We start from the raw sequence: 27,684 nt of genomic DNA, 5'->3' as shown, positions 1-27,684 counted from the left end.
TGCTGCAGCTGTGGTGAAACAAGAGCAGTGGTCAGTTCTCCCTGGGGACACAGTGGGTGAAACCCAGCCTGCCTCTGCAGGGCGAGGTCGGTGTGTGGGGAATGGGCCAGGGCCCCTGCATGACACCTAGCTGCTGCTCCATGGTGGGCAAGGCCCAGGCGCATGGTCCCTGGGCTCCCTCTCCCCCCACCTCTCCCATACACATTAGGGAAGCATGATGGCACTCACATGTGGAGCCCTCCCCGGCTTTGGACGACATAGCCGATGTGCTCTGTGGTATGCCTCGGGGGTCCTGGGTCCTGGAAGGCTCCTTGTAGGCTCCTGGCTCTCGGCATTCTCCTCATCCTCCTCTGTGTCAGGGACGGGTCCCTCTGCCCCAGGTTTGATCACCACCCAGGGGGAATGGACTGTGTGAGCCCCCAGGATGCGGTCCAGGGCCTCGTAATGGGGGCATGCCTCTGGGTCGGCCCTTGGCTGGGAGGCCCTGGAGTAGGCCTGCCACAGGTCCTTAATCTTGCAGTGGACCTGCTCCCGGGTCCGCATGTGGCCTCTGGTGGCCAGGCTGGCAGTCATGCGGCTATAGATGGCTGCGTTCCTGTGTCTAGTGCGGAGATTTTGGACGTTGGCGGCCTCCCCCCAAACCTCGATGAGGTCCACGATCTCTGCACTAGACCAGGCGGGCGCCCTCCTTTTGCGGCCCCGGGCAGGCTCCTGTGAGCCGCCAGTCTGGTCCTGGGAAGAGACGGAGGGCTGGGTGGCAGCGGGTGGCTGGCGCATGCCGTGCCAGGTGCAGGGTCTGTTGACTGGGTACTGACAGGCTTTCACCTGGCACAAGCACTGTAGCCAGACCATGCCCCTTTAAGGGCTCCAGGGCCAAGAAGGGGGTGGTAGAGTTTTCCTGGTTTGGCCCAGAGTGGCTACCAGGGCAACCTGGGAAGGGCTAGCCTCCCACTAGTTCGAATTAAGTGGCTACACAGCCCTTAATTCGAGCTACTTAATTCGAACTAGGCGTTAGTCCTCATAGAATGAGGTTTACCTAGTTCGAATTAAGCATTCCACTATTTCGATTTAAATTTGAACTAGCTGTTTGTATGTGTAGCGCCTATTAAAGTTAATTCGAACTAACGGCTGTTAGTTCAAATTAACTTTGTAGCGTAGACATACCCTAAGCTCCAGATGGAGTCAGAGTAAGGGTTTGCTGGAGGTTTTTGATTCTTTCCTTTCCAGCCATACTTTGAGCTGTGGTGCAGCTGCTCCTGGGGCTGGGGCCTCCTGCATCTCTTTCCCCCCTCACAACCTGCTCTTTTGCCCCTCAGAGCTCCCTGTCTCTCCCCAGCCCTCTGTCACATACACACCCTGCTCCCCACATGTCACTGCCTCACTCCCTGCAAACCCTGGGCACTGGCAGCAATTTCCCTCTGTCCAAGTGGGTGCTCACAGCCACCCTTGCGAGGAGCAGCCTGGGGCAGTTCCTGTGGAGGGCACATCTCACCTCCCCATGAGGTGGGGGCATGTTATCTGGGAGCAGGGCTCAGGGTCTTTGTGCTGGGAGAATCTTTTGGGAGCAGTGCCACTGGTGGGTGCCATGGTGGCAAACATACGCACATGACCTCATTGTTGGCACACAAGACAAAACTCACTCCGCTCATGGATGGAAAATCTTAGAGGGAACACTGACCCTGGATCAAGAATGAGGTTCTGTTGGCTTATCCACTACATTGTGTGTAATTGTGGGCACTTGAGTTTCCAGAAGTATTCCAGATGCACTTTGTGCTGTACAAATAAAAAGATCTAAATATTAATATAACCATATTGTCATAAGCCTAAAGAGTGGAAGTGGCTCAAGAAATGCTTTGTAAATCAAATAAATTAGTTTTGACAAAATTGAAATTAGTAGCTTCACACCTAGTGTTAGTGTCTACCGGGATTTAAGTTTCAAGCATTTGAGTGTGTAAGTTAAGGCTTTGTAGCAGCTGTTAGGGTATGTCTGCACTACAGCACTAATTTGAACTAACGTAATTTGAATTAGTTAATTCGAAATAAGATTATTCTAATTAGTGCATCTAGACCTAAAAACTAATTCCAATTAGCCTTTTGCTAATTCGAAATAGCATGTCCACATTGAGTGGACCCTGAACCTAAGTTAAGGCTGGCCGGAACCAGTGCTGGCAGGGCATCAGGTTAGGACTTAGCGTGTGGAGCTGCTGCCTCAGGCTAGCCAAAGGCTGTGCTTAAAGGGACCCGACCTCCACCCTGGACAGACAGTTCTCAGGGTTCCCCGCTTGCTTGTCTAACTCGATGAGGGACAGCAAAGCAGTCCTGGCTTGGAGTGCCCTGAGTGCCCACACTCGGCACATCACAGCACTCAGCCATCAGCCCGGCTGCACTTGCCGCAGGCTGCCATCCAGGGGATCTATCTGGGGGCTGTCAGGATCCAGGAGGCCCTGCAGGAGGGCTTCCACCCCGAGGAGCCCGCAGAGCCACCCCAGTCCTCCCCATCGGGGGCTCGTGCCCCATTCCTCTCTCACCTCCTTCCACTTACCCCTCCCTAGCCCCTCTTCCTGATGTAAAAAATAAAGGACACGTGTGTTCAAAAATAGAAACTCTCTTTATTTAACAAAACTGGGGTGGGGGGGTATTAACCTCTGGGGAGACTGGGAAAAGGAGGTGGGAGAGGGGAAGAGAGAGGGTGGGAGAGGGGAGGGGGAAACCTGCGAAGAGGGAGCTGGAAGGGGGAAGCCAGGGGAAGAAGGAGGAGGGGAAGTATCAAACTATGGTACGCCATATCTTCAGTACTGTGTACAGATGTGGTCTCCTCACTTCAAAAAAGATATTTTGGCCTTGAAAAGGGTTTAGAAAAGGACAACTAAAATGATTAAGGGTTTGGAACAGGTCCCATATGAAGAAAGGCTAAAGAGACTGGGACTTTTCAGCTTAGAAAAGAGGAGACTGAGGGGGGATATGATAGAGGCATATAAAAGCATGAGTGGTGTGGAGAGGGTGAATAAAGAAAAGTTCTTCATTAGTTCCCATAATAGAAGGACTATAGGACACCAAATTAAATTAATGGGTAGCAGGCTTAAAACTAATAAAAAAAAGTTCTCCTTCACACAGCGCATAGTCAACCTGTGGAACTCCTTTCCATAGGAGGCTGTGAAGGCTAGAACTATAACAGAGTTTAAAGAGAAGTTAGATAAATTCATGGAGGTTGGGTCCACGGAGTGCTATTAGCCAAGGGGTAGGAACGGTGTCCCTGGCCTTCGTTTGTGGAAGGCTGGAGATGGATGGCACGAGACAAATCGCTTGGTTGTTGTCTTTGGTCCATCCCCTCTGGGGTATCTGGTGCTGGCCGCTGTCGGCAGACAGGCTACTGGGCTAGATGGACCTTTGGTCTGACCCAGTACAGCCATTCTTATGTTCTTATGTTCTAAGCTCAGGGTCGGGGGTCTCACTGGACCAATTTGATTTTCATGCAAACCTGCTCCTGGGTTTGCATATGGCCTTTGGTGGCCAGGCTGGCAGCTATCCTGCCGTAGACGGCCGCTTTCCTGTGCCTAGTGCGGAGGTCGTGGATGTTGGAGGCCTCCCCCCAAACCTTGATGAGGTCCACGATCTCCACACTACACCAGGCAGGCTCTTGCGGCCCTGGGCAGGCTCCTGTGAGCCGTCAGCCTGGTCCTGGGAAGAGGGGGAGGACTGGGTGGCAGCAGGTGGCTGGCTCATGCTGTGCCAGGTGCAGGGTCTGCTGGCTGGGTGCTGGCAGGCTTGTACCTGGCACAAGCACTGTAGCCAGACCGTGCCCCTTTAAGGGCTCCGGGGCTGGGAGGGGGGCAGACTAGTTTCCTTGGTGGTGCCCAGAGTGGCCACCAGGGAAAGCAGGGAAGGGCTAGCCTCCAACTAGTTTGAATTAACTGGCTACACAGCCCTTAATTCAAACTTCTTAATTTGAACTAGGCGTTACTCCTCATAGAATGAGGTTTACCTAGTTCGAATTAAGCGCTCCGCTAGTTCAATGTAAATTCGAACTAGCAGTTTGTATGTGTAGCTCCTATTAAAGTTAATTCAAACTAACGTCTGTTAGTTCAAATTAGCTTTGTAGTGTAGACATACCCTTAGAGTGCATGCACTTGTCATTGAGCACGTTTGCTTTCCAGTGGAATGTCCATAATTAAAATCCAGCCATTTCCTGCGGTGTATTTAAAGGTTTCTCTGAGGCCATGTCTATGCTACAAGATAAGGTTGACTGTATTAAAGTGGGTTTCCTGCCCAGTTTTGTTAAGTAGAAGGTCCATGTCCCCTCTGTGTGGAAGAATTCAACATTTTTTGAGTAGCGCATTCCCTCTAGGGAGACTTCCATCAACTTGAGAGTGTTGTAGCTATCTCACAGTGCCTACAATGCTTTGCATTCTGGGTTGTGTTCCCAGTATACACCGGGACCAAAATTGTACAGTGATTGGTTCTGGGTTCATTTTGTCAGCGTCCCATAATGCACTCCTTTACTCCTTCTCCCTTGCTTGAGATTACAGGAAACAGACCTTTTGCACCCTTTTTGGCTCTGGTTACTCACTCAGATGCAATAATCACGCAAACATGAACCCTCCCCGTGAATCCCATTGTGCATCAAAGCATTGTGATTTTGATGTCTACCTTGATGTGCCAAATTCTGGAGTATGTCAAGACCATATGCATGTCACTCCAGGAACAAGGCGAGGACGAATCTCGGGATCCCATGGGCATGCTGTTCTGGCAAGCCCTTTGGGTGATTCAGTTGCAAAATGCATCCAGCATTCGATCCTGTGGAAGCAGTGGAATACTGGGTCTGTGGAAGTAGTGGAACACCCGTCAACTTCCTGAAGGGAGGTTCCATAGAGGATGGAGAGAGGCTGTTCTCAGTGGTGATGGGTGGCAGAACAAGGAGCAATGGTCTGTAGTTGTAGTGGGGGAATTCTAGTTTGGATATTAGGAAAAACTATTTCACTAGGAGGGTGGGGAAGCACTGGAATGGGTTACCTAGGGAGGGGGTGGAATCTCATCCCTAGAGGTTTTTAAGTCTCAGTTTGACAGAATCCTGGCTGGGATGATTTAGTTGGAATTGGTCCTGCTTTGGGCAGGGTGTTGGACTCAATGACAGAGAGACACACAGTGTGTGTGTGTGACAGAGATTGGAAATACTTATCAAATAGTCAACTACTCGAGTAGTCCTTAATATCCTTACCATGGAGTGATTGCTGTACGTGCTAGCTGTTTTCAGGAGTGCTTCAGAGCCAGAGCAGGAGTAATCGTGCCTTAACTCCACTGCTCCACCACCCGGAAGCCATCGCAGTTAAACGGTGACCAGGCAGAGCCTGGTTCCTGAACCCCTGTTCCAGCCCTGAACCTCCTCCTGCACCCAACCTCCTACCTCAGATGTGAGTCCTCCTGCACCCAAACTCCTTCCCACAGCTTGCATCCTGAACCCTCTCCTGGACCTCAAACCCCTCCTACACTTCAAACCCTTTGGCCCAAGACCAGAGCCTGCACCCCAACCCCCTACACCAGCCAGGTAAAAGTGAGTGAGGATGTGAGAGGAAGTGGGATGGAGTGAGCAGAGTGAGGCCTCAGAGAAGGGATGGAGCAGGGGCAGGCCCTCAAACAAGGAGCGGGAAGGAAGTGGGGCAGAGGTATTTGGGTTTGAGGTAGATCTTACATTGCACTTACTCTGAAAAACTGATCTTGTGGTTAAAAAGGTTGGAGACCAATGAGTTACAATTTCTGGCCAGAGTTGTAAGAGCAGGGCAGTGTGAGGCCAAGAACATCAACTTTTGCAATGATGGGTCTACACTAGTGGTTCCCAACTTTTTTGATACCAGGGACTGGCAAATGATTATGCAAATAATGAATATGCAAATATGCAAATAAAATGCTGGTCTGCTAAAAGTCCTGGCCCCCAGATCTCCCACCCACTGCCAGACCTAACCCATAGAACCCTTCACTATCCCCCAGCACCAGCTACTGACCCCAGAGTCCCCTGCACCCAACCCCCGTCAGTGCCAGCCTCCTGCCCTCAGATCCCCCAGTGCCAGGCCCCCATCCCAGACATCTCAGTGCCAGCCTCCTGCCCCTTAGAGCCCTCCCTACCAGGCCGCAAGTATTAACCTCCTGTTTCCAGAGCTCCATTACATCTAGCCTCCCAGAACCCAGTGCCAGCCTCCAATATTAGCACCGTCCCCACAGATCTCAGTGCCAGCCCTGCCCCCATAATGCCCCCAACTACTAGTTCAGCCTCCAGAGCCTCCAGCACTAGCCCTGCCTCTGGAGCCCCCAGTGCCTGCCCCATTCCCCTCACCTAGTACTGCGCTGCTGCCCGCATCACGGCGTTTCTGGGGGCCGGGGCTGGGGTTCACTGCCCAGTGCCTCCTCTCTTGCTGCGGCTGTTGGGAGAGGTGTGTCATGGACGGAGTCTCCTCCAGCTGCAGAAGAGCAGTTTGCTGCATGGCCAGAGGGCTGCGCGGCTGGGAGAAGACCCTTCCCCTGCCCATCCCTGGTTGGCTGAGAGGCAGGGCAGGACATGCCTCTCCCAAGAGCTGCAATGAGAGCCATGTGCCCCAGCCACAGTCCCCAGAGCCGCTGTGGCCTGGCAGCAGGCTGCAGCCCAGCTATTGCAAATTGCCGGTCTATACTATTGTAAATTCCACCATGCAAAATCGAATTTAGTATTACTCCTCGTGAAAAGCAGGGGTACCAAAATTGACTTCAGGAGTCCTTAAAGTTGATGGAACGGGCTTTAGTAGCATGGACACATTTAGAAAATTGACCTTATGTGTCTAAATTCAACCTAAATTCCTACGGTAGAGCAGTCCTCAGGGAATTTTACCTTCCAGAGAATGAAGGTAAAATTCCCTGAGGACTGCTCTACCGTAGGAATTTTCTTTGCTTCAGTCTTCACGGCTGAGGACGTTGGGGAGATTCCCGAATCTGCACCGTCCTTTGTGGGTGATGAATCTGAGGAACTGTCCCGGATTGAAGTGTCATTAGAGGAGGTTTTGGAACAAATAGAAAAACTTAATGTTAATAAATCTCCGGGACCGGATGGCATTCATCCAAGGGCTCTAAAAGAACTCAAATGGGAAATTGCTGAGCTATTATCTGTGGTTTGTAACCTATCCTTTAAATCGGCTTCCGTACCTAATGACTGGAAGGTAGCCAACGAGACACCAATATTTAAAAAGGGCTTTAGAGGCGATCCTGGCAATTACAGACTGGTAAATCAAACTTCAGTACCAGGGAAATTAGTCGAAACAATAGTAAAGAATAAAATTGTGAAGCATGTAGAAGAACATAATTTGTTGGACAAAAGTCAACATGGTTTCTGTAAAGGGAAATCCTGTCTTACTAATCTATTAGGGTATGTCTACACTACAGCGCTAATTCAAACTAACTTAGTTCGAATTAGTTAATTCGAACTAAGCTAATTCGAACTAACGAATCTAGAACTAAAAACTAGTTCGAATTAGCGTTTTGCTAATTCTAACTAGCGCATCCACATTAAGTAGACCCTGAAGCGGGGTTAAGGATGGCCGGAAGCAGTGCCGGCAGGGCATCAGAGGAGGACTTAGAGCGTGGAGATGCTGTCTCAGGCTAGCCGAGGGCTGTGCTTAAAGGGTCCCGACCCCCACCCCGGACAGACAGTTCTCAGGGGTGCCCCGCTTGCAAAGCAGTCCTGGCTTGGAGTGCCCTGAGTGCCCACACTGGGCACATCACAGCACTCAGCCATCAGCCCGGCTGCACTTGCCGCAGGCTGCCATCTGGGGAGAGGAGGCAATTGGGGGGCTGCAGAAGAGCTTCCACCCCCAGAATCCCGCAGAGCCATCCCAGTCCTCCACCTCGGGGGCTCGTGCCCCATTCCTCCCTCACCTCCTTCCACTTACCCTTCCCTAGCACCTCTTCTTGATGTACAAAATAAAGATAACGTGTCTTCCAAAATGGAATCTGTCTTTATTGAACAAAACTGGGGGAGACTGGGAAAAGGAGGTGGGAGGGGGAAGAGAGAGGCTGGGAGAGGGGAGGGCAACTAAAATGATCAGGGGTTGGGAACAGGTCCCATATGAAGAGAGGCTAAAGAGACTGGGACTTTTCAGCTTAGAAAAGAGGAGACGGAGGGGGGACAGGATAGAGGTCTCTAAAAGCAGGAGTTGGGTGGAGACGGTGCATACAGAAAAGTTCTTCATTAGTTCCCATAAAGAAGGACTAGAGGACACCAAAGGAAAGGAATGGGTAGCAGGCTTCAAACTAGTAAGAGAAAGTTGTTCTTCACAAAGCAAAGAGTCAACCTGTGGAACTCCTTGCTGCAGGAGGCTGTGAAGGCTAGAACTGGAACAGAGTTTAAAGGGAAGTGAGATCAAGTCATGGAGGTTGGGTCCATGGAGTGGTATTATCCAGGGGGTAGGAGTGGTGTCCCTGCCCAAGGTTTGTGGAAGGCTGGAGAGGGATGGCACGAGACAAATGGTTTGGTCACTGTCTTCGGTCCATCCCCTCCAGGGTCCCTAGGGTTGGCTGCTGTCGGCAGACAGGCTACTGGGCTAGATGGACCTTTGGTCTGACCCAGGACGGCCATTGTAAACTCAGGGCTCAGGGTCAGGGGTCTCAGTGGACCACCTTGATTCTCTTTAACACCTGCTCCTGGGTGGCCAGGCTGGCAGCTCTCCTACCCAAGCCGGCCACTTTCCTGTGCCTAGTGCGGAGATCGTGGACAAGGTCCACGATGACCGCACTAGCCCAGGCGGGTGCCTGCCTCTTGCGGTCCCGGGCAAGCTCCCAGGAGCCGCCAGCCTGGTCCCGGGAAGAGGGGGAGGGCTGGGGTGCATTAGGTGGGCGGCTCGATCCATGCCAGGTGCAGGGTCTGCTGGCTGGGTGCTGGCAGGCTTGCACCTGGCACGGGCACTGTAGCCAGCCTGTGCCCCTTTAAGAGGTTCGGGGCCGGGAGGGGGGCAATAGAGTTTCCCTGGTGTTGGCCAGAGTGGCCACCAGGGAAACCTGGGGAGGGCTAGCCTCCCACTAGTTTGAATTAAGGGGCTACACACCCCTTAATTCGAACTAGCTAGTTTGAACTAGGCTTAATCCTCGTAAAATGAGGATTACCTAGTTCGAACTAAGCGCTCCGTTAGTTCGAATTAAATTCGAACTAACGGAGCACTAGTGTAGCGCCTATGAAAGTTAGTTCGAACTAACGTCTGTTAGTTCGAACTAACTTTGTAGTGTAGACATACCCTTAGAGTTCTTTGAAGGGGTTCATAGAATCATAGAATAATAGGACTGGAAGGGACCTCGAGAGGTCATCGAGTCCAGCCCCCCACCCTCAAGGCAGGATCAAGCTCCGTCTACACCATCCCTGACAGATGTCTATCTAACCTGTTCTTAAATATCTGCAGAGAGGGAGATTCCACCACCTCCCTTGGCAATTTATTCCAATATTTGACCACCCTGACAGTTAGGAATTTTTTCCTAATGTCCAATCTAAACCTCCCCTGTTGCACTTTAAGCCCATTACTCCTTGTCCTGTCCTCAGAAACCAAGAGGAACAAATTTTCGCCTTCCTCCTTGTGACACCCTTTTAGATATTTGAAAACCGCTATCATGTCCCCCCTTAATCTTCTTTTTTCCAAACTAAACAAGCCCAGTTCATGAAGCCTGGCTTCATAGGTCATGTTCTCTAAACCTTTAATCATTCTTGTCGCTCTTCTCTGTACCCTTTCCAATTTCTCCACATCTTTCTTGAAATATGGCGCCCAGAACTGGACACTGTACTCCAGCTGAGGCCTAACTAGTGCAGAGTAGAGCGGCAGAATGACTTCACGAGTTTTGCTTACAACACACCTGTTGATACAACCTAGAATCATATTTGCTTTTTTTGCAACAGCATCACACTGTTGGCTCATATTCAACTTGTGGTCCACTATGACCCCTAGATCCCTTTCCGCCATGCTCCTTCCTAGACAGTCGCTTCCCATCTTGTATGTATGGAACTGATTGTTCCTTCCTAAGTGGAGCACTTTGCATTTCTCTTTATTAAACCTCATCCTGTTTACCTCTGACCATTTCTCTAACTTGCTAAGGTCATTTTGATTTATGTCCCTATCCTTCAAAAAAGTCGCAACCCCACCCAGTTTGGTATCATCTGCAAACTTAATAAGCGTACTCTCTATCCCAATATCTACATCATTGATGAAGATATTGAACAGTACGGGTCCCAAAACAGACCCTTGCGGAACTCCACTTGTTATCCCTTTCCAGCAGGATTTAGCACCGTTAACAACAACTCTCTGACTACGGTTATCCAGCCAATTATGCACCCACCTTATCGTGGCCCTATCTAAGTTATATTTGCCTAGTTTATCAATAAGAATATCATGCGAGACCGTATCAAATGCCTTACTAAAGTCTAGGTATATGACATCCACCGCTTCTCCCTTATCCACAAGGCTCGTTATCCTATCAAAGAAAGCTATCAGATTAGTTTGGCATGACTTGTTCTTCACAAACCCATGCTGGCTATTCCCTATCACTTTATTACCTTCCAAGTGTTTGCATATGATTTCCTTAATTACCTGCTCCATTATCTTCCCTGGGACAGATGTTAAACTGACCGGTCTGTAGTTTCCTGGGTTGTTCTTATTCCCCTTTTTATAGATGGGCACAATATTTGCCCTTTTCCAGTCTTCTGGAATCTCCCCTGTCTGCCATGATTTTTCAAAGATCATAGCTAAAGGCTCAGATAACTCCTCTATCAGCTCCTTGAGTATCCTGGGATGCATTTCATCAGGACCTAGTGACTTGCTGACATCTAACTTTCCTAAGTGATTTTTAACTTGTTCTTTGTGTATCCTATCTTCTAAACTTACCCTCTCTCTGCTTGTATTCACTACGTTAGGCACACCTCCAGATTTCTTGGTGAAGACCGAAATAAAGAAGTCATTGAGCATCTCTGCCATTTCCAAGTTTCCTGTTACTGCTTCTCCCTCCTCACTAAGCAGTGGGCCTACCCTGTCCTTGGTCTTCCTCTTGCTTTTAATGTATTTATAAAAGGTCTTCTTGTTTCCCTTTATGCCTGCAGCTAGTTTGATCTCATTTTGTGCCTTTGCCTTTCTAATCTTGCCCCTGCATTCCCGTGTTGTTTGCCTATATTCATCCTTTGTTATTTGTCCTAGATTCCATTTTTTATATGACTCCTTTTTTATTTTGAGATCATGCAATATCTCCTTGTTAAGCCAAGCTGGTCTTTTGCCATATTTTCTATCTTTCCTACACAGCGGAATTGTTTGCTTTTGGGCCCTTAACAACGTCCCTTTGAAATACTTCCAACTCTCCTCAGTTGTTTTTCCCTTCAGTCTTGCTTCCCATGGGCTCTTACTTACAAGTTCTCTGAGCTTATCAAAATCTGCCTTCCTGAAATCCATCACCTCAATTGTGCTGGTCTCCCTTCTACCTTTCCTTAAGATCATGAACTCTTTTATTTCATGATCACTGTCCCCTATACTGTCTTCCACTTTCAAGTTCTCAACTAGTTCCTCCCTATTTGTTAAAACCAAATCCAGAACAGCTTCTCCTCTGGTAGCTTTTTCAACCTTCTGAAACAGAAAGTTGTCTCCAATGCAGTCCAGAAACTTATTGGATAGCCTGTGCCCCGCTGTGTTAGTTTCCCAACATATGTCTGGATAGTTGAAGTCCCCCATCACCACCAAATCTTGGGCTTTGGATAGTTTTGTTAATTGTTTAAAAAAGGCCTCATCCACCTCTTCCACCTGGCTAGGTGGCCTGTAGTAGACTCCTAGCATGATATCACCCTCCTTTTTTACCCCTTTTAGCTTAACCCAGAGACTCTCTACACAGCTATCTCCTACGTTCATCTCCACTTCAGTCCAAGTGTGTACATTTTTACACAAGCATGCGGGTTAACAAGCATGCGGATGAGGGGGATCCAGTAGATATAGTATACTTGGATTTTCAGAAAGCCTTTGACAAGGTCCCTCACCAAAGGCTCTTGTGTAAATTACTTGGCCATGGGATAAGAGGGAATGTCCTTTCTTGGATTGAGAACTGGTTAAAAGACAGGAAACAAAGGGTAGGAATAAATGGTACATTTTCAGAATGGAGAGGGGTAACTAGTGGTGTCACCCAAGGGTCAGTCCTGGGACCAATCCTTTTCAACTTATTCATAAATGATCTGGAGAAAGGGGTAAGCAGTGAGGTAATAAAGTTTGCGGATAATACCAAACTGTTTAGAATAGTCAAGACAGAAGCAGACTGTGAGGGACTCCAAGAAGATCTCACCAAACTCAGTGATTGGGCAGCAAAATGGCAAATGAAATTTAATGTGGATAAGTGTAAAGTAATGCACATTGGGAAAAATAACCCCAACTATATGTACAGTATGATGGGGGCAAACGTGGCTACGATATATCAGGAAAGGGATCTTAGAGTTATCGTGGACAGTTCTCTGAAAACTTCCATGAAGTGTGCAGCGGCGGTCAAAAAGGCAAATAGGTTGCTAGGAATTATTAGGAAAGGGATAGAAAATAAGACCCAGAATGTCTTAGTGCCCCTGTATAAAACTATGGTACGCCCACATCTTGAATACTGTGTACAGATGTGGTCTCCTCACCTCAAAAAAGATATTTTGGCCTTGGAAAGGGTTCAGAAAGGGCAACTAAAATGATTAGGGGTTTGGGGCAGGTCCCATATGAGGAGAGGTTAAAGCGACTGGGACTTTTCAGTTTAGAAAAGAGGAGACTGAGGGGGAATGTGATAGGGGTATATAAAATCATGAGTGGTGTGGAGAGGGCCGATAAAGAAAAGTTATTTATTAGTTCCCTAAATAGAAGAACTAGAGGACACCAAATTAAATTAATGGGTAGCAGGTTTAAAACTAATAAAAGAAAGTTCTTCTTCACACAGCGTGTAGTCAACCTGTGGAACTCCTTGCCAGAGGAGGCTATAAAGGCTAGGACTATAATAGAGTTTAAAGAGAAGCTAGATAATTTCATGGAGGTTAGGTCCATAAAAGGCTATTAGCCAGGGGATAAAATGGTGTCCTTGGCCTCTGTTTTTCAGGGGCTGGAGAGAAATGGCAGGAGACAAATCGCTTGATCATTGTCTTTGGTCCACCCTCTCTGGGGCACCTGGTGCTGGCCACTGTCGGTAGACAGGATACTGGGCTAGAAGGACCTTTGGTCTGACCCAGTACGGCCGTTCTTATGTTCTTATGTAATGAAATTAGATTATGTTTTTAAACAATTATTTCTCCCAGAGATCAGAATTATTGGTAGTTTTTTTTACTTCTGTTATGTACCGTAAAATTGCGAGCATAATGTGCACCTATGTATAATGCACACCCTGACTTTGGAATCTTAGCGTAATGAAAACATCTGAACTCCTATGTATAATGCTCCCTGGGCTTTGAAGCCATCAAGCTTAGCAGCCCCACAACTTCTACCAACATGTGGCTGTCCCGGGCTGCAGGAGAGCGGGCGGGAGGGATGTGCCGCTCCCACCTGCAGGCTCGCCCTGGAAATGCGTGCGCAGCCCAGGGAGCTGGCAGTGGAGTTTGAAACTTGCCCCCCGCCCTCTGCCCCTGCCGGACAGCTGCCTGTGCATTGCGTCAGAACCAAGCCCAGCCTCGCCTGCTTCCCGGAGGCAGCCGCAGGACACACCTGCAGGCTCGCCTAGGAGGTTTGAGCTGCACAGCCTCTTCCCTCCCTGGTACTCGCCGAGCTCATGCCTGCCGCAGGGACCCCCGGGCGCAGCCTGAGGTAGCACTGTCCGGGGGTAATGAGGAGTAACGTTAGTTCGAACCAAGGGGTTTGATTTAAACTAATGTGGCCTGGAGCGCACTTCCTGGTTCGAATCAGCTGGCAATCAGAATAGCGCATGGGCGAGATTATGCTAATGAAGCACAGGATATTTAAATCCCTGCTTCATTAGCAATTTCGGTTGTCTACATTTGCATCCCTAGTTCAAACTAGGGTGCAAGTGTAGATGTACCCTTACTGATTTAGCGAGTACGAGTTTTACTCTGCATTCTCCAAAATCAATATTAGCCAAGAGTTGAGAGGAGAGGTTCAAATTAGGTGCAATACACAATTAGAATATCTTCACTGTGTTGTCTAGAAAGGTATAATATGTACATTGTTGTATGGTAACTTTTTATACTTCAAAACTAGAATAACCATGAAAGTTTGTCCTCGTAAATCATATGTTCCTTTTGGTGCGTGACCTGCAATGATTTTTTTTGTACTGCAATATTGTTTATACTGTAAATCTCATAAATTTTGCTGGGTCTGTAAATAGTTTTATAATTGATGCTTACTAGCTAGGCTTAATTGTTTCAATGTGATCAACCTAAGTTTCAAATGTGAATCTAACTTTTTAACCCTATTAATCATAAAACTGTCTGACACAGCTTGTATACAGTAACTCCTGGGTTTTTTAACTCATGTGTGAGTCATGAGCATATGCTAAGTGATTTCTAAAGGGAAAAATAAAACCCAACACTTCCTCCCTCTAACAATTATTTGGAAACTAAAAATGTAGCATATTTATGCAGTACATACTCCAATGATCTTTTATATAATGGTTTCAATGAAAATGAGTCTTGTTTTGTCATACTATTTAAAAAGGAGTTTATCAACATATGCTGCAGCATGGTGGTGGAAGAATTTGTTGGAGTATGGGATTGGAAATGTGTGTGCTGTGCTTTACCTAGAAATTAGATACAGCAATGCTTAGTTCTTGTGGAACTAAAGCCAGAAACCAAAGGGATATGAAATTCCCTGATTGTGTTGTTTACTCTCAGAGAAAAACTCCAACTCTGCTTTGTCTTTTTTTGCTTAATCTTTTCTTTTTCCAAAAACATTTTAGAATGAACTAAAAAGACAGAAAAGGAAGTAATTAAATTTTCTAGTTCAATAAATTATTTTTTTTTACCCTGCCATTAAAATTTTGGGGAAAAAGTCCTATGGAGCCAAATTCTGTTCTCAGTTACAGTCAGGCAACATGGGATTGCACAGCTGTAACGGAAGCCAATATTTAACCCACTCCATGCACAGTTATTGTAAACTGTCTTGTGAAAAGAAGTTACTCGGTACTGCTGAGTGTCTGCTTACGAAAAATCTCTTTTGGCTTTGATGCATCTGCGGTGGTGTTTGCAGAAGGCAAATGGGCACATTTAACACATGTAAACTGCCTATATATAATGCCGTTTAACGCTCACATGACTCTCTGGGCTGTGCCTGTTCCACTGAAGCCAATGGGAGTATCAGTGTTGGCTAATGCAGCCTTGTGTCTTACATCTGCTAAGTACTTTACAGACTTTTAATTACAAGTTGAACCTCCAAAGCAGGAGACTCGGGTCCCTCAGCATCCTTAGTCCAGAAGGACCACAAATATTCCTGGACCAGAGAGTCTCAGTGGAGTGCTGGCGACTGGGCTCCCCGCAGCTGTGCTGCCTGGCTTGCCCCAGCTGGGCTGCTAAGCCTGACCCAGCGGGACTGACCAGTAGGACAGGAAGCCCAGTGCACTGGAAAGTGGGCTGGAGCTCAGCTGTCCGGCTTAGCAGGGAAGGCGGGAGGACCAGCAGGGCTGGCGATGGGGGGAAGGGGAAAGCTGTCTGGGAGGCTGGTGGCTGGTCTAGGACTGGGGCGGGTGGTAGCAGGGGGACCAAATATGACCTCCTCTGGTCTGGCAAAATCCCTCACCTGGGACCAGTGGTCCCGAGGTTGCCAAACCAGGGAGGTTCAACCTTTATTTCCGATAATACCTTTGTGATATGTATAAGTATTATTCCCATTTTACACATGGGGAGGCTGAAGCGCAGCAGCCTGCTTGTTGTGACACCACATAATGCCATGAAAGAGCCAAATTAGTGCTCATGTGTTTTTGGCTCTGACTGCATGTTTACGCTGCAGATGTGATTGCAGCAGGTTGCTAAAAGTATCAGGGAAGTTGAAGCAGCACACACAGTGGCATAGACTAACTGCTGAAGTACATACCAAGGGTCTCGGGGAGGCTTATACTCAGACTGCTAGGCAGTACTGCTGCCATTGCCTCCACGGCTTCATAGCTATTATTGGCAAGTTTTATCAAAGCTAGCTTAGGGCATTCTCACATCTGGTGTAATCACAGTTGCAGTGTAGGCACACCTTCAGTCCTGTGTTCAGTATGCTAGATTACACTGCCTCTTAAATATTTAACATACTCGCTTTCTTCCCTTTGTGTTACTTTCCTCCTCCATTCTCTTCTCCCAAGTCATTTTAATTCTTGCTTTGCTCCTTTTCCTTTGGTGCACTTGTTGACTTGCATGTCCATCTAATACCAAAAGAAGAAGGAGTTGATGGCATTAGCAAAAAGCTGGGCTGGGATTTATGTTACTTGTTTTACTTTCTTGTGACCCTCCTTTAACTTTTTACTTTATTTAAAAAAACATCTTTTAGTTCAGGCATTTGTTTGCGGCCTGCGGTGCAGTTTGGCTTTACATGGGGCTCAAGACAGCTCACGGATGGGAGCCAAAACAAAAAAGTAGTCAATATAATGGTCTTCTGTTGATATGCGTTTTAGTAGTTAAATTCCTGAACTCTCAGGGTATATCTACACTACCCCGCTAGTTTGAACTAGCGGGGGTAATGTAGTCATCCGCAGTTGCAAATGAAGCCCGGGATTTGAATTTCCCGGGCTTCATTTGCATGAAGCCAGCCGGCGCCATTTTTAAATGCCGGCTAGTTCGGACCCTGTGCCACGCGGCTACACGCGGCACGGACTAGCTAGTTCGGATTAGGCTGGATGAGGTGGAACGAGGTATACAGCTAGTTCGGATTAGGCTGGATGAGGTGGAACGAGGTATACAGCTAGTTCGGATTAGAAGCCTAATCCGAACTAGCTAGTCCGTGCCGCGTGTAGCCGCGCGGCACGGGGTTCGAACTAGCCGGCATTTAAAAATGGCGCCGGCCGGCTTCATGCAAATGAAGCCTGGGAAATTCAAATCCCGGGCTTCATTTGCAACTGCGGATGACTACATTACCCCCGCTAGTTCGAACTAGCGGGGTAGTGTAGACATACCCTCATTGCTCATTAAAAGAGCTGTCATATGGGTGGAAATTGGGTAAATATTGCATTTTTATTAATATCAGTGGAACTGACTTAAATGGGGCCTTCATGTTGTGTAGTCTTGCCTTAATCTTTGTAGTCATGTCCTTTTGTGTGAAATAAGTTATTTACATATATTTGCATATACATTTGCATGTCTATGGAACCACATTTAAGTTGCGGTCCTCCGCATGTGCTATGAGTATCATTGTAGACCTTGGAGCTTCCGAAGTTGAGTAGCCCTCATTTAGTTTTTCAGGGCCTGTTTGTTTATAGCCTGAAGAATTATAATTTTACTTACATAGTTAATAGCTGTGTGCCTAAATGTTTGTAGGATCAGGCCATTAGTTTATAAATTGATTATGAGTTGAAACCTGCCCTCCCCAAAACAAAATAAAAATCCATACGTAGAACTGTTTGATAGAGGCTTACGGAAGAGCCCAGAAACTTTTTGTAGAAAATATTATATGTAAATGTTGCTGACAAGCCGAGATTACAACATAGGAGAGCTCTGTGGAGTGCGAAAAGAGAGACTGAATTTCTCTGGGCACTGAATCTGTTGTGTGTCAGGAACTCTAGCATTTTATCAGCTTAAAAATGAATTGTGTATAGACGAAACCATACTGCGTGGTTCCCTGTTTTACTCAAGGAGTTAACAGTCTGGGGCTGTGCTTGATGAACCAGATGGTCTTTAACAGTAACATTGTTCATATTGTTTAGATTATCCTGTTGCAAGTACAGTGCCTCGTTTACCTTTTATGGAAGAAAGTGTGGAGAATTGACCACAGATGTAAGTAACCAAGCATGATGGCTGAGGCAATACTTACCAGGCCTCCCTCTCTAGCATGTTTGATTCTGCAGATAAAAATAAATAGAGAAATGTGAGGCAGCATGAGAAATAGCTAGTGTTACCTACTTAAGAATTGAATTTGAACTCTCTGAGCTATTAAAATCTTTATTTTTTTTAAACTAAGACTTCTTCCTTTTGGATTGATTTCAGTAGTATGCCACACTCAGCCTGAATGTGGATTTTACCCAGGTACTAAATAGCACATAATTATATATTTTTCCATCCTGTTGAAAAGGGAGGAGAAGTCAGCTATACTGATCTCAAACACAGTTTATGACCCAAAAACCTTCCTGAGGAGATTGGTGCCCATTTTGTGCTGTAATGAGCGTGTACATTCCCCATTAATATTGATTTGATTGGTATCATAAGCAAAGGCTGTGCCAAATTCATTAGAGCTTGTCCATTGTTATGCCTAATCATGCATTACTGAGTCTATGCTGCGTCTTGAAAGGCAATCCCAGATAGAAATAAACTTTTTTAGACAAGTATCTCTTTTGTGCTGTATCTGGAATTGGAAGGCACAGTGCTTAAACAGAACAAAGGAAAACCATCGCAAATGAAAGCAATAAATCCTGTTTTATTAAGTCCTTTTATTTCCTATCACTTTTCTTTCCTTCATTTCCTTCCTCTTATTAGGAGCTGTTGTCAAACGGCATTTACTTCTGGCAAGAGGTTCCCTTCAGAGCTCTAAAGCTGACACCGCTGCATTTGCATGCAGGTGCTACTGCAATAGAGTGCAGCCCCTCTTGCTGCATGCCCCCATCGGATTAGAGAGGGCTGCAAACCTTTTCACTACTTGTGCATCCAGAAACTGGAAAAACTCCAATTTGGTTTTATGAACTGAATGTTCTGGCTTGTGTCCCTTTAGCCCGGGGCTGGGCAAGATCCTGTGAGTGAGACGGATCCAGCCTGCCTAGACCTTGACCCAGCCCGCAGTAGCAGCCACTTGGCATGCACAAGCCCTTTAAGTAGAAGCAATCGAAAGGGCTCGCAGCTGCTGGACCTGCTGCTAACGCGTTGCCTGGGAGCTGTTGGTGAGGCACAAGCCCTTTCAGCTCCTGCTATTTAAAGGGCTCGCGCCTTTTGGGCAGCTGGCAGGCAGGACGGTATCAGTCGCTGGCAGGCACAAGCCCTTTAAATTGCTGCTAAAGGGCTCACAGCTCCTGTCCCCGCCGCTAATGCATTGCCTTGCAGCCGCCTGGAGCTGTGAGCCGGGAACCTTTTAATAGCAGCAACTGAAAAGGCGTCAGGCTTGCAGCTGCCAGGCAACGGATTAGCAGCAGGACCAGGAGCTGCGAGCCCTTTGGTGTGTCTTTCATTCCAAGCCTCCACCCCGGACAACTCTGATGCGGAGGCTTGTCCCCAGCACAGTCCCATCTGCTCCAGGTCCTGCCCCTTCCATTGGCTGGAACTCAGGGGCAAGAACCCCAGGGCAAGCAAAACTTGGGGTAGGCTAGCTCCCAACCCTGCCCCTTCTACCTGAGGTCCCGCCCCTTCTACCCAAGGCCCTGCTGCTTTTGGAGTTGCCCACGACCACTTCTGAAATTTATGAAGTGGCCCGCCTTCAAAAATGATTGCCCACCCCGCTTTAGACTATGGTTGAAAACAAGATGGCAGCTTTTTTTACCTTTAGGCTACGTCTAGACTGGCATTTTCCGAAAATGCTTTTAACGGAAAAGTTTTCTGTTAAAAGCATTTTAGGAAAAGAGCATCTAGATTGGCACGGATGCTTTTCTGCAAAAACACTTTTTGCGGAAAAGCGTCCGTGGCCAATCTAGACGCACTTTTGCGCAAAAAAGCCCCGATTGCCATTTTCGCGATCGGGGCTTTTTTGCGCAAAACAAATCTCAGCTGTCTACACTGGCCCTTTTGCGTAAAAGTTTAGCGCAAAAGTTTTGCGCAAAAGGGACTTTTGCCCGAACGGGAGCAGCATAGTATTTCCGCAAAAAGCACTGATTTCTTACAGTAGGAAGTCAGTGCTTTTGCGGAAATTCAAGCGGCCAGTGTAGACAGCTGGCAAGTTTTTCCGGAAAAGCGGCTGATTTTCCAGAAAAACTGGCCAGTCTAGACACAGCCTTACAGTAACACAGTTCGTTGTTATACCTAGACTTAAATAAAAGATGTTTCCACTCTGTCTGTGCTTTTGATCATCATTTTGAGAACACATTGAGCTTTTGTTATGTAAAGTGAAACTTTAATGAATTCCAGATGCATGGAGTAACTAAGGGTGGAACTTGGCCCCATTTTTCTAACACTGTGCACACATTTTATTAATACAAATTGTCATTAAAAATTGTTCTGCAGGAGAAATATTCATTACACTGAAGGAGTTGCAGGATGTTTGAAATTAAACTGCAAATTATGCAATATAAATTACTAACATTAAAGTAAAAAAAGTTAGCATTTTTTTCTGTGGTGTAAGGATGTTAGCTATTGTATAATTGCTTAGTTGTGTAAACACATAAAATATGATTGGTTACATGACTATTTGGTAGTCCCTAGGGGTGGGGCCAGCAGCCAGTGCACTGTGGCCCCATGCTCGGGGAGCTCTCTGCAACTCTGTGCTGCTGCCTCTCTATTTAAAAACCAACTCCCCTCGCAAATTGTCTGCCTGCCACCCTGTGCTTAGCAGCAGCCCCTGTCTATGAGGATCCGAGCTCCCCACGGACAGAGATGGGGAGCTTGGATTCCCTGCAGACATGGCTGCTGCCACGAAGCAGCCTCTGTCAGCCCAGGCTCACTGCGGACAGAGGCTGCTCCAGAGGATGCAGAACAGTATCTGTCCAGAGGGACTTTGAAGCCACTGTTCACGACAGCCTCCTCTGCCCTACTCCACCCCCACACTGCTGCCTCTGATTGAGGGAGCAGGGCTGGGGGGGAAGGGGCAGGAGGCATCATGGACCTGGTGCTGCGGGGAACTAGCTTTTAAGCCAGCTCCTTCCAGCACCGGCTCCTGCTTGCCCCCTCTCACTTCCTCTGTAGGAGGCAGCTATGGGACTGACGGAGCCTATGCGTGAGGGGAGCTGGCTTGAAAGCTGGCTCCCCACACATATTTGCTCCTGCCTGCCCCTCTCACCCTCCGCATTGCTACCTCTTTATCAGAGGCTATAGCATGGGGTTGGGGGTGACAGACAGATTTGATGCTCATCGGGAGCCTGCTTAAAGCCAGCTCCTCACAGGTACCGGCTCCCAGTTCCCTCCACCCACCCCCCACCCCTGCCATTGCCTCTGATACAGAGGCAGCAAGGGGGGGAGAGTGCATGTAGTCAGTAGGATTAACCGATAAACCTAGGTTTATTGGTTAATCATTTATTTGACTGTACACTAATGTCCCTAGTATGGAGAAGAAAATAGGCTTTTACCTTTCAAATAGAAAATATGGTAATAAATACATATTTAAGAGAGTGACTAGGCCAGTCTCTAGTACTTGGATTAAGTTCTTGTAGATCACAAATAAAAATAAGTGTGAAGCTTGAATGAGTTAGTGGACTAAAGCAAGGAACTACAAGCTTGGAGCTCCTTAATTCTAATTCTGGCCCTGTTATGGGGTACTGGGGAAATCCCCTCTTTGTAGTGACAAACCCTTACCTCAAAGTGATATTGTGAGGTTAAATTGTAGTTTTAGTCTGAAAAGTGACCTGATAAAAGTGGTGTTTTCATACACAATGGATCTGCTGCTCACTGAGCATGCTTAGAGCCATATCTGCTTGCTTCAGTGACAAAAATTACGTTTTATTTTTCTACTCCTGCTAGTGTTGCAGAAACTGCACAGGTATGGGAGAAGGAGCTTGATGCAATTCTGGCTGATACATCACCAACAGGCTTGCTTTAAAAATTCATATTGCTGGGCAAAACTCTACCCACTCTTATTTGTGAAACTCCTTTGAAGTCAATTGCTCAAATGACATTGAGGGAAGAATGTGGCTGGCAGATTCTTTATTACTGCTAAAGATGGACAAGATAGTTTTACTGATTCCTGGCTGTGTTTGGAGAGCTGTCCATTAGAAAGTTGAAATCAGCTAGTTAAAATTTGTGCAACATTTTGCAATCTTACATTGTAAAATCTGATAAGCAGTAATGGTTTCAAAACAAAGCCAATATCTATCCTTATTGTCATAATTACCAGAAAAAGTGCAGACAACTAGATTTTATGTTTATAGGGGGTATTTTTCATGACAGTTGTGCAAGGCTGATATCTTTCTCCTGCTTTTTAGCTTCTTCAACTAATGTTTCCAGAAAAGATTGGAATCAGTCCAGGGGGTTCAGTGTTCTGGTTTTAATTTATGAGACCTGTAAGTGTAGTGAGTGTCAAAGCAGGACTTTCTAAAGATTAGCACTAAGTTCCTGTATTTTAATCTGGATGCCCAATAGGTAACTGTGGTTTTATTTTTGTTTTAAACAATCATGTAGCTCCAGAAGGATGGCAGCAGGAGAGAAATTTTCTGTTACAACCAACCCAGAGTAGTGTCCTGCTGGTCTGTTGGGTAAGGAAAGTTTTAGTGGACTACCAACTTAAGAAAATATATCATCTTTGTTATATGAAGCTGACAGGTGAAAGGATGAATAGAGAAGTACTGCAGTAAGCACTGCCTTCTGGGGCCAATGCTATAGTATACCAAACTGGCTCAACTATTTGGTAGCATGCCAGATATACCACAAACTCAGAGACAAGTGATGAGGGCATTTAGGTTTTAGGCCCTGTAGATACTAGCATCTGGTAGATTAACAATAACTATCATCACATAAACTCAATTGAAAGAATTTTCACTTACTAGGACTGTCCAAAAAGAAAGGGGAATGTTATTCCCTTACTAGGATGGCTTAGTCACTGACAACTGAAGATTAACATAGTAATTACTTATTGTTCAATTAGAGTTGTAGAAAGGTAATAACATGCTCAACAGGGTCATAGAAAAGGGATTTGCTTACTTTTTCCCCTTGTTCCATGGCATCCCGTTTCCTAGTTCACAGAGGAGCTGGAATGATATTAAAATTAGAGATGGGTCCAAACTGGAAACATTTTTCCATGCCTTTATACTGATGGTTTACACAAAACAGAACTCAGGATCTGAACCATACGTACCAGATTTGGCAAAACCTGATGAATGGCAGACTTTCCAAAACAAAAAGTACCTGCTATGCTCATTATGGATAATAGATCAAAGCTTCATGCTTTCATTTGAGTTTCTTACCTCTTCACCCTAAATATGGTGGTTCAGGCCAAATGGAAATCAATCTGAATTTGCTCCAGTTTTATAAAATCAAACCCCAGCAGGTAAGGTTTAGAAAAAACAAAACACAATTTTCTTAGCTCAGTTCTCTACAAAACATGTTCTTTTTGGCCCTTATAGGGCCTGTGAGGTTCTAGAATTGAATCATTCTTTTTTTTCCCCAGTAAACTAAATGTACTATTGATCTTTAAAAGGGCTCTGTGCTCTGAACCCTGACATGAAACTTTTTGGGTTTAACATTCAGTATTCAAATACTTATAACAAATGTAAATTCTGTACTGTGTGTCACAGGGACATCCTATTTCCCCAATCCCAAATGTACATAGCAGCAGTTAAAAAACATGATAAACATGAAAACAGCCAAACTGGCTCCATAAAACATCTATATATCTCTGCAAAAGTCACAGGTAATGGTTGATTCAGAGTTGCTTTAGTGAGATGAGAGTGAACTGCTAGGCCTCACAGAAAGGAAAGCAACATTATATGTATAGTATTTACCATGTAATTTAAAAAGCTGCTTGTGCTTTGTTTTACTCAAACTGATAACAAAATATTCTCTGTGCATGACACAGAGAGATTTTGTACTGCTAGTTTCCATCTTGTATTCAAGTGCTTTTCTTCAAAAGTTCTACAGTTCATTAAACTTAGGAATGCAGGTCCTCCTGGGAAGTCACTATGGTCTCATGGCCAAAATACTAGATTGTGACTCAAAAGGAGATGTGCATTCTATTTCTGTCTCTGCCATTCACCTGCTGGCTGATCTTGGGCAAGGCACTTCACTGCTTAGTCAGCTTTCTTATCTGTAAATGGGCGGTAATAATACTTACCTTCCTTTGTAAAATGATCTTTTGATGAAAAGTGCTATCTACATAAGAGCTAGGTGATATTTATTATTATTTTATTTTAAAGATTGCTGAATGGAGGAAATAGATGCTTCTTATTTTTGATACCATGTAAAATATAAAGTCCCCCCCCCTTCATAATTACCTTGTTACAAACCATTCTACTATTGGTAGAAGCCCGTTTCCATGACTAAAGCTATAATAAAAGCATCCACCATCTATGGTTCCAGGAATATCCAACATATCTGCTGCAATCAGCCAAAAACATAGAGACTGTTATTGAAATGAGTGGTTTTGGTTAATATGTACCACAAAGCAGAAAAAAATTATGCCTATATATTTCGGGGCAGATGTAATTATCAAGAAATTGTGTGTAGAGAGGAATAATGTATGGTTTGGGAATAAAAATGTAAGCCTTGAACTTCCTATCCTGAATATATAAATCATTGCAAGTTTTAAAGCTCTTGCATGACTCATAGAGAGGTCATTGACCAAATTTGCTGATGCAGGCAGGATGAAACAAATTTGGCTACATTTTTATGATTTTTTTCCTGCTGCTGTTAGCTTTTTTTATGTACCCAAAGTCATACAATTTTCCAGAAAGCTGTAGCAACTCTGACATATGGAATTGCTAACCAATTCACTGTCTAGGTGCAGAACTATATGCGAACAGTAGTGTGTCAGTAAATTGCTTATTGTGTGATAGGAAAGTAGCCTCTTAGGAAGCTTATTGCCAGCTAGGTAATATTCTAGAGATAGAGTGAAGAGAACAAAAAAGAAGTGGAGTATATAATGCAGTTTAGCCGATAGGATCCTGAGCTGAAGGAAATTGGAGTCCAAGTAACAAAGGGAAGGCAAAGAGAAAGTGACAACAAAGGAAAGATGGTCTTCTTCAAGTTAAGTTTGAAGGTCAAGAGGCTTAGGCTCTATTCCTGGCTGTGTCACATAGACCCTGGCTCTGTTTATGACTTTTCTTACACCAGTGTAAATCATAGGTAATTACACTAATTTTTCACCCGTGGAAGTGATATTATAACACTAATGCCAGATTCTGCTAGGTATACTTTCACCAAATAGTACCTTCTTTGGCAAGTGGCCTCTTGGAAATCAGTCGTGACTGTAACACTGGAGGAAGGTACTACTTATATGAGTAAGGCTGGCAATATATGGCATTTCGCTCTTGCCAGTTGCTGGATTGGAAGGAGAGGGATATTGTTGAGCATTTCACGATGAAAAGCTTACGAGTGGATTTTTTTATAAGGAATATCTCTGTGGCTATAAGGCACCTGGAGATATGTATATAAATATAATAACAAGTATGAATCTTTCTTCCTCTATGTTTATACTCCTCAAGCTGCTTGCAAGATGAAAGTTGGTGGTCTTGTCATACATTTATTCACACTTGGACCTTTGCAACAGGCACAACAAATAATGATTGCGTAGTGATAGATCTGTTAGTTAATCGACTGAGAGTGTGTCTCTTAATCTGAAGTAGTTTTGATATGAGTGAATCATATTGTGTTAGTAATTTATTTCAGTAGACAATATCATAATAAATTAAACCATAATAAGTCACCAGAACCAGATGGCATTCACCCAAAAGTTCTGATGGAACTCAGATATGACAGAGCTCAAATATGAAATTGCAAAACTACTAACTTTGGTATGTAACTGAGGGTATGTCTATATAGCAAAGTTATTTCGAAATAACAGCTGTTATTTCTAAATAACTGTACTAGCGTCTACACAACCATTCTGTATTTTGAAATTAATTTGAAATAATGTAGGGCTTATTTTGAAATTGGTAGACCTCATTCCACGAGGAATAGTGCCAATTTCAAAAGTGCTATTTCGAAATAAGCACTGTGTAGACACTTATTTCGAAATAGGGTACCTCCAGCCCTTCCCAGGGTGCCCTGCTGGCCACCCTGGCCACAAGGCAACTTCTGACCTGATACCTTGTCAGAACTGATTCCAACCAGCCTTAAATGTGAGTCAACGTCCAGTCAGTGTGGACGTGCTATTTCGAAATAGAAAAACGCTATTTCAAAATGCATTTTGAGTGTAGACGTGTCATTTCGAAATAAGCTATTTCAAATTAACTATTTTGAAATAGCTTATTTCGAAATAATGCTGTAGGGTAGCCATACCCTGAATGATTAAACGAGCCTGTCTGTCTAATGTGCTATTTTTTAAAAAAGGCTCCAGAGGTCATCCTGGCAGCAATAGATGGCTAAGCCTAACTTTAGTACCAGGCAAATTTGTTGAAATGATAAAAGAACAGACTTATCACATACATAGATAACCATGTTCTCATGGGGAAGAATCAACACAGCTTTTGTAAAGGGAAATATTCTAATTCTTTGAGCGGGTCAATAAATAGAGCCCTGCAAATCTATAAATATTTGTTTATATCTGCGGGTATCTATATCTAGAATACTGCAAATCTATAGATCTCCATGGATGCGGATATCTGCGGCTTATTTTTGCGGATGCAGACGGATGCAAACACAATTTTTGTATCTGTGCAGGGCTCTATCAATAACATATAGACAAGGGTGATCCATTGAATATATTGTGCTTGAATTTTTTAAAAAGACTTTGACAAGGTCTCTCACCAAAGGCTCTTCAGGAAAGTAAGCAATCATGGGATAAGGAGGGAAGATTCTCTCATGAATCAGTAACTCTTCACCAGATAGAAAACAAAACATAGGAATAATTGATCAGTTTTCATAGTGAAGCACAGTAAACAGTAGTATCCCCATGGATCTGTGCTAGAACTGCTTAAAAAGAGGTAAATAGTAAAGTGGTTACATTTGCAGATGATGCAAAATTAAGCAAGATACTTAATTCCAAAACTGAGTGCAAAGTGTTACAAAGGGAGCTCACTGAGTGACGAGGCAACAAAATGGTATATGAAATTCAGTATTGATAAATATAAAATGGAAAACATAATCCTAGCTCAGGATGCTAAATTTAGATGTATTGGCTAATTGAATAGTTGATGCAATTTGTATCGACTATTCAGTTAGTCGATACGGGCACCTCCGACTTTGAAGTTTAGCAACAGCCTCCAGGGATGCTGCTATACTTCAATGGCAAAAGTGCTGCAGGGAGCACAGAGTCAGCTGGGGATTCAAGCCATCCCCTGTTGGCCCCATGCTCCCCGCGGTGTTTCAAAGAGGCAGCACTGCATGGAGCCTGGGCTCAACTCCCAGCATAAGGCTCCCTACAGCATTTCAAAGCGGCCGCACCACATGGAGCCCAGGGTCAGCATGGGAGTCCCCAGCTGACCCCGGGCTCCACTCATCGCTGCTGCTTTGAAGCACCCCCTTTCTTCCCACTCCCCTCCTTGCTGCCTCTTTCTGATAGAGACAGCAAGAGTGGGGGGAAGTGACTAGTCAACTATTCATTCACAACCCTAATCCCAGCTACACATAAAAAATGATAGGGTCTCAATCAACTATTTCCACTCAAGTCTCAGAGGGATAGCCATATTAAGCTGTAACTTTGAAAACAAGGAGTAATCCTCTGGCACCTTAGAGACTAATAAATATATTAGGTCATGAGGTTTCGTGGGTAAAACCCACCTCATCAGATAAGTTGGAGAGTCCTGTTACCTGAGTTACCTGTCAATTGTGGGACCAGT

At 45.4% G+C, this 27,684-nt stretch overlaps 1 protein-coding gene across 6 annotated transcripts in view; it reads left to right on the top strand.

The window, feature by feature from the left end:
- Window positions 1-27,684, top strand: part of PARVA (parvin alpha) — a 256,682-nt gene that overhangs the window by 41,836 nt on the left and 187,162 nt on the right. The window contains exon 2 of one of the 6 annotated variants that reach the window (XM_075927860.1): window positions 17,833-17,902. The exons of 4 other annotated variants lie outside the window; for them this stretch is intronic. In XM_075927860.1, the coding sequence (XP_075783975.1) occupies window positions 17,833-17,902 (70 nt within the window). Of the gene's footprint in view, window positions 1-17,832; window positions 17,903-22,372; window positions 22,447-27,684 lie in introns of those variants that run through there. One more of the 6 variants, XM_075927864.1, reaches the window with a different exon arrangement.

The sequence above is a fragment of the Pelodiscus sinensis genome, chromosome 4 (genome assembly GCF_049634645.1).
Source record: "Pelodiscus sinensis isolate JC-2024 chromosome 4, ASM4963464v1, whole genome shotgun sequence".
Lineage (NCBI taxonomy): Eukaryota > Metazoa > Chordata > Testudines > Trionychidae > Pelodiscus > Pelodiscus sinensis.
The sequence above is the reverse complement of the archived record's forward strand: the minus strand, read 5'-3'. Positions and strand labels throughout refer to the sequence as shown.